Source organism: Nyctibius grandis, chromosome 22 (assembly GCF_013368605.1).
Source record: "Nyctibius grandis isolate bNycGra1 chromosome 22, bNycGra1.pri, whole genome shotgun sequence".
NCBI lineage: Eukaryota > Metazoa > Chordata > Aves > Nyctibiiformes > Nyctibiidae > Nyctibius > Nyctibius grandis.
In genome coordinates, this window is record NC_090679.1 from 7,283,638 (window position 1) to 7,291,068 (window position 7,431).

The 7,431-nt window shown below is 55.0% G+C and overlaps 1 protein-coding gene across 1 annotated transcript; it reads right to left on the bottom strand.

Annotated features, from left to right (window-relative positions):
• Positions 1–4,195: 4,195 nt before the first annotated feature.
• LOC137672728 (protocadherin gamma-A5-like) lies at positions 4,196–7,138 on the bottom strand. The gene has a single exon (XM_068417127.1). The coding sequence runs from the start codon at positions 7,136–7,138 to the stop codon at positions 4,196–4,198; it is 2,943 nt and encodes a 980-aa protein (XP_068273228.1).
• Positions 7,139–7,431: the final 293 nt, after the last annotated feature.

Sequence of the window (7,431 nt, forward strand, 5' to 3'; positions counted from 1 at the left end):
TTCATTCTACACACACACTTATCACACAAATACCTTGTTGCTGGAGGACTACCATTGCCTTTCAGGACAGAGAAACCAGGATCCCAGCACGAATGGCACCAGGCATGAAATGAAAGCATTGCTCAGCCAAAACCACATCGACCCATCTAGTTTCCTAGTTCAAAGCCAGCCTCTCACCCTCCTTGCTCTGCATTCACAGGCTTTAGTGGCACCACAGACAATATCCAATATTTTGGCCATATGTCAGCCACCAGCAAAAGAGCATCTCATTCAGCGACATTTTAGGAAAACAGAAGTATATCAAAGTCTTTGTCTTGGCAGATGAACACCTTCAAGGTATGCATGGTATATGCTCCCCCAGCCCAAGAATTATAAGAGATCTTTCAGCATTTTAGGTGTTACCAGCCACAATGAGGCCCTGCTTTAGACCTGGTTAACAATCAAGGCAAGAATGGCAAACCTACAGATGTGAAGGGATCATAGCTTCACATTTCAGATTATGTCAGCTGTAGTAGCTACACAAGGACAGTATCTAGTTGGTAGAAAGAGCACAGGAGGCTCACGCAGGAGCTCACACCATAGACAACAGCCACAGGAACTCAATGCAATTTCTTTGGACAATAGAATAGGGAAAATTCATGGAACCGTGACTGTGGGCCCCATATAACAACCAGGACAAGCTGAACCTTCACTCCTATCTTTCAGACATTTCAAGTTATACCACAGCAAACTTCTTCACGTGCCTTGTCTCTGGACTGACAGAATTTTTCACCCTGCCCAAACATCACACAACAGGAAAGCTGCCTTTGCACACAGACACTCTTGAAGGAAAAGTTGCAGGCACAGACTCTCTGTACTGGGAAGAAGGATCACAACATGGATGCATGCCAAAAAATTTCTCTGCTCATCTCATTATTCAAAGAAATGTAAAATGTTCTCAAGTGTATAAGCAATATGCAGCTCCAACAAAGACACTGTCATTTAGGTATCAACTGAAAGACACCATCGTCCTACTTCAGCCATGGGCTAGTTGGAAGATACATGATGCTCAAATCTTAACATAAAGTGTACATCTCTGCTCAAGAACTACCATTCACAACTACATCAAGCAATAGGAAAGCAAACTGATGAACCCCCAACATGGCTGGTTGGAATCTGAGCTGTGTGATATCCAAAAATAAGACACCTTCACACTCATTTTCAGAAGGGCAGCAATGAACCCTGGGAGCTAACAAAATGTGCCTTGTCTCCACCACTACCTCCTCACACACAGCACCACCAAGACTCTCCTCAAATCCTTCACAGATTGCATGGTTGTCAATCATCTTCATCATTTCCAGGTAGACTCCATCCAAAGAAAAGTTGCACAGACAACGTCTCCTTTACCGTGGATAACGGTTGACTTCTCACCATGTGTATGTGACAAGCAAGAGCATTTCTTCCAGTGACATTTTAAGGAAACACATCTATGAAAGTCTTTCTCTTTACAGCAGTAGACACGAAAGGCCCGTCCGGGACAGTCAGACAAATGTAACAGTTGTGATCTTCCACACATTATCACAGACAAATGCCCACCTTCAGATCATTACAACGAGCAAGACAAGAAAGTAACAGCTGCAGAAGGGATGGGATCAGAACATCCTCTTCATGATAACGGCATATAGAGTAGGCACATAATCCAGGTATTTAGTACCTAACGAATACACAGTTTGCTCCTCCCAAAGCACCCGTTATGACATTTGTCACATGTACACAATTAAGCTGTTAGTTAAGAATTGATGACAACCTGCAAACACACAGGAAGAACCTCCCAGGGCTCCCAGTACAACTGGTATAACATGTCTTCTAGGCAACCTTACCTGGGTAGAAGAAACTCACATTGCATGATACTACAGCAGGACACTGAGCAGGGAAAAGGGCAAAGCACGTCCCTTGGGTCCTTCCATAGTCTCTCACACACAGCTCCCAGGACTCTCCAACCCTTCACAACTTCCATGATGTTCTTTACCCTCATGATTCTCAAGCACAGATCATCAAAAGACCAGTTGCCCAGATCATTTCTTTTCAACATGCACCACTATCACTCCATGGACTTCACACAGATGTCTTCACAGATCTGTACTAAGAAGGAAGGGATGTCTTCAGAAAAAAACCATCAAGCTTCTGAAGTTAAAAGAGAAGCCGTCTTCCAGAAAAGACTGGGTCAGTGAACATCTGCATAGGAGCAATCTCCCTCTCCCGCACCTTGAATCTCTCCCCTCCCACCCTCGTACAGCTCTTGCCATAGCATGTATTTCAAGTCAAGACATATTCAGCTCCGTTTTAAATAGGTCAACCTTAAAAGATGGGAAAGAAGCAAAACACATTTCCCGTTCTCTCCAATAGTGCTTCACATGCAGCCACACAGAGACTTCTCAAATAGTCACAACTTTTATGATTCTCTTTCATCTTCCTAACAGGCAGACAGACGTCGTCAAGGGCCCATTCTGCACCGCATGGACCAATGCAAAGACATTCCGTTACTCCCCACGTTATTATGGAGAAATAGAAAGGCTGAGATGAGTAGGAACAATGACCAGCTAAATTATACACTGAGCCATTAACATTCTCTTTCTGATCTTACTCAAGCACAATTGCTATCGGGAAGGATTCTGACCCTCCTAATAAGGGAAACTTCCATTTGCTAATACTGCAATTCATCCGTTCAGAGCACCTAATACTGACAGGAAAACCGGTATTACACATGTCAGGGGACAAAATAAATAATGACCTGGTGCGTCATAAAACCACAGGATGCTACAGACAACAGTCTCTCACATACTCTCGTATCCCAGGACTCCCCAACCCTTCAACTTCCGTGATGTTCTTTGACTCTAATAATTTACAAGCACTTGTCATCAAACAGCCAGTTGCCCAGACCATTTCTCTTCAGCGCGTTCTAGGACCACCAACGGACTTCACATAGATATTTTACATCTCTCTACTGAGATGAAGATACATTGTCTCCTAGCTAGACTTCACAGAAGAAACATCAAGGGTCTCAGTAAAAGAGGAGCGGTCCTCCAGGAGACACTGGGTCAGCAAACAGCGTGTTAACACAGTAACGACGTGATAAAAACACAAAGCCATCGAAAGAATAACTCCACAGACAGATTCTCCTTGCCATGGATAATCTTTGACTTCTCACCACGTGTATGTGAAGAGCAAGAGCATTTCTTCCAGTGACAGTTTAAAGAAACATGTCTACAAAAGTTATTCTCTTTATAGCAGTAAACATGGAAGCCACATACAGACACGGACAGTCTGACAAATGTGACAGCTGTGATCTTCCACACATTATCACAGACAAAGGCCCACCTTTAGCTCATCACAACAAGCAAGATAAGAAGTTAACACATGCAGAAGGAAAGGGATGACAACAGACTCTTCCAAATTATGGCATTTAGAGAAGATACATAATCCAGGTATTGAGTAGGGAATTAATAATCGATTGACTCCTGCTAAAGCTCCCCTTATGGCATGTATAATTACTACAGAATTAAGCTATTAGTTAAATACAACACGACAACCTGCAGAAAACAGAGGAGGAATCTCCCAGGGTCACAATACAGCTGGAGTAACATTAGGCCATACTTACTTGGGAAGAAGAAACTCACATTGCATGATATTACAGCTGGACACTGAGCAGCGAAAGGACCAAACCATATTGATTGGGTCCTACAACAGCCAGTCACACACTCTCCTCTCCAGCTCTTCGCGACTTCCATGGTGTTCTTTCACCCTCATAACTTGCAAGCACTTGTCATGAAAGGGCCAGTTACCCACACCATTTCTCCTCAGCATGCACTAGGAAAACCCACGGACTTCACACAGATACCTTTATATCTCTGTACTAACATGAAGACAACTACACACATCCTGATTACAACACTGCACAGAAAAAGCATCAAGGGTCTCAAAGTGAAAGAGGGGCGGTCCTCCAGGAGACACTGGGTCAGCGAACACCGTGTTAACACAGTAACAACGTGATAAAACACAAAGCCCCGCCCCAAAGAAACTCACGCCAACAGCAGCCTCACTTCGCCCGCCTCCCACACCAGCTGTAACGCTGAGTAACGGTCCCACGTTCACCTCCCCGCAGCAAGAGGCACCAGCACACAGCGCGCTCCTCAACGAACCTTCGCCTTCCCTGGAACTAAACCTCCCTCCGCAGGACGCAGAGCACGGGGGGAAAGGGCGGAGAAGCAGCAGAGGAGCAAGTGCGGTGCGAGGAACTCACCGGGGCAGCGGCGGGGTCGGCGCGGCGGGCGCCGGCAGGGTCCTCCCCGAGCAGCGGCGCGGGCTCGTCGGGCGGCGGCCGGGCCGGGAGCGTGTCGCAGCAGCTGGCGGCCGACAAGCGGAGCTGGCTCTTGCGCGAGTCGGCGGTGAGCGACACCTCGTGCGAGTAGGAGTGCAGGAAGGCGCGGACGCCGTCGATGCCCACGAAGTGCGAGGCCGGGACGCCGCGCAAGGCGCCGCTGCCCGCCGCCAGCAGCTGCGAGCGCCGCCAGCGCCGCAGGCGCAGCGCCAGCAGCAGCAGCAGGAAGGCGACGAAGAGGCACGACACGGCCGCCACGGCCACCACCAGCCACCGCGTCAGCCTGCCGGCCGGCTCGCCCGGCGCCGCCGCCGCCGCGCTGCCCAGCTCCGACAGCAGCTCGGCCACGCTCTCGCCCAGCACCACCGTCAGCGTGGCCGTGGCCGACAGCGCCGGCCGCCCGTGGTCCTTCACCACCACCACCAGGCTCTGCCGCGCCGCGTCGCGGGCCAGCGGCGAGCGCGCCGTGCGCACCTCGCCGCTGTGCAGCCCCACGCGGAACAGCCCCGGCTCCGTCGCCTTCGCCAGCTCGTACGACAGCCACGCGTTCTGCCCCGCGTCCGCGTCCACCGCCACCACCTTGGCCACCAGCGCCCCGGCCTCCGCCGACCGCGGCGCCAGCTCCACGCCCGCCCAGCCCGCGCCCGACGACGACGACGACGCCGCCGCCGGCGGCGGGTACAGCACCTGCGGCGCGTTGTCGTTCTCGTCCACGATCACCAGCCGCACCGACACGTTGCTGCTCAGCGCCGGCGCGCCGCCGTCCTCCGCCCGCACCCACAGCCCCACCTCGCGCACCTCCTCGTAGTCGAACGAGCGCAGCGCGTACAGCGCGCCCGTCTCCGCCTGCACCGACACGTACGACGACAGCGGCGCGCCCCGCACACGCCCCTCCCACAGCCGGTACCGCACGCGCGCGTTCTGCCCCCAGTCCGCGTCCCACGCCCGCACCGTCAGCACCAGCGCGCCCGCCGCGTTGTTCTCTGCCAGCCGGGCGCTGTAGCTCGCCTCCGCGAACACCGGCGCGTTGTCGTTCACGTCCAGCACCCGCAGCGCCAGCACCGCGCTGCTCCACAGCGCCGGCGACCCGCCGTCCACAGCCCGCACCGTCACGTTGTACTCCGACACCTCCTCCCGGTCCAGCTCCCTCGCCGTCACCACGCTGTAGTAGCTGCCCTGCGAGCTCCGCAGCCGGAACGGGACACCCCCGTCTAGGGAGCACCGCACCTCTCCGTTTGCCCCTGAGTCCCTGTCCTGCACATGCAGCAGGGCCACCACCGTCCCCGATGGGGCGTCCTCAGAGATCGAGCTCAGCGCTGACCGCACCGAAATCTCGGGCACGTTGTCGTTCACATCTGTTACGGTGATCGCAACTTTAGCTGTGTCGAAAAGAGCCCCTCCGTCTTCTGCCTGCACTTTCAGTTCGTAGGAGTCACCTTCCTCGAAGTCCAGGCTCCGCAACAGCGTGATCGCTCCCGTCTCTGAGTCCAGATGGAAAATTTCCAGTGCCAGGTCTGACGCTTTCTTCAACGAGTATTTCACGTCCCCGTTAAGCCCCTCGTCGGCGTCGGTAGCCGTGAGGGTGACGAGGGTGGAGCCCACGGGCACGTCCTCCGCCACACGCACCGTGTACTCCGCCTGGCTGAACACGGGCGCGTTGTCGTTCGCGTCCAGCACCGCCACGCGGAGCCTCGCCGTGCCCGTCCGTGCCGGCTCTCCGCCGTCGCTCGCCCTCAGCACCAGCTCGTGAAATGCCGCCGCCTCCCGGTCCAGCGCCTTCGCCAGCACCAGCTCGGGACGCTCGTCCCCGCCGGGGCCCGCCCGCACGGCCAGCGAGAAGTGCTCGTCGCCGCTCAGCTCGTAGCTCTGCACCGAATTCGGTCCCACGTCCGGGTCGTGAGCCTCGGGCAGGGGAAACCGCGATCCTGGGGCTGCCATCTCGCTCATTCTCAGCTCCGTTTCTGCCTCTCGGAAGCTGGGGGCGTTGTCGTTAATGTCCCTGATCTCCACTTCGATTCCGTAAACCTGCATTTCCCCCTCCACTATCAGCTCACAGCGCAGCACGCATTTCTCCATCAGACGGCACAGCCGCTCTCTGTCGATCCTCTCCGCCGTCACTAAATGTCCCGTCTTCTCATGCAGAGCGAAATACTGTGTCCTACCTTCGGAGACAACGCGGATGCCGCGGTCGCCGAGCCCTGGCAGGTCCAGCCGCAGGTCCTTGGCCACGTCGCCCACGAACGAGCCCTTCGGCATCTCCTCGGCAACCGAGTAGCGCAGCTGCCCCCACGCCGCCCCCCACGCCGCCCCCAGCACGCACCACAGCACGGCTCGCTCCCGCCGGCCCCACCGCCTCCCCGCCGCACACATCGCCGCCGCACCACCGCCTCCGACCAACGATCCAGCTCCGGCTCCGGCTTCGGGTCGCCGCTCCCGGCCGCTGCCGCCGGCCCCTGCGCCTCGCTGCAGCACGGCTCCGCACCGCGGGGACGCTCGCACACCGCCCGCCCGCCGAGCCAGCAGCCAGCGAGCGAGCGAGCCGGGCCGCAGCGGGCGGGGCTGCCTGCACCGCTCCGGCCTTCCTCTCGCTCCTCCTCGGTCAACAGCGGCGCCCGCAGCCTCCTCCCGACACTGCAGGCACCGACCGCTGCCGAGCGCTGCCCGCCCTGCCTGGCCCCGCACAGCTCGCGGGGCCGGGACAGTCGCCGCGGGGACACCGCTGCCCGCCCAGCCGGGATCTCCTGCCTCGGCTTTTCTCCAGCCCATCTCTGCGGTCATCATCGAGGCGATGATGATCGGAAATAAATAACACGCCTCCCGTTTTGTGTCGTTTCTACAGCACGGGAAATTTTGTTTTGTAATGGTGATCTAATATAGATAAAACGGTCTCTAAATATGCCGTGTAGAATATTACGAGTCTTATTCTCTTAGTCCAGAAGCACAATCTCCATCACTAATTGCACAGCTTTTGAATCAGTCCTGCTGGAATTACTTTTCCCTCACCCTTTCTGCAGACTGATACAGCATCACACTGGAACGCCACCAGCCACATTAATTCCCAAATCCGCCCAATA

Excerpts from the sequence above, each read along its gene's own strand:
- LOC137672728 (XM_068417127.1), bottom strand. The coding sequence starts at position 7,138 with ATGATGACCGCAGAGATGGGCTGGAGAAAAGCCGAGGCAGGAGATCCC.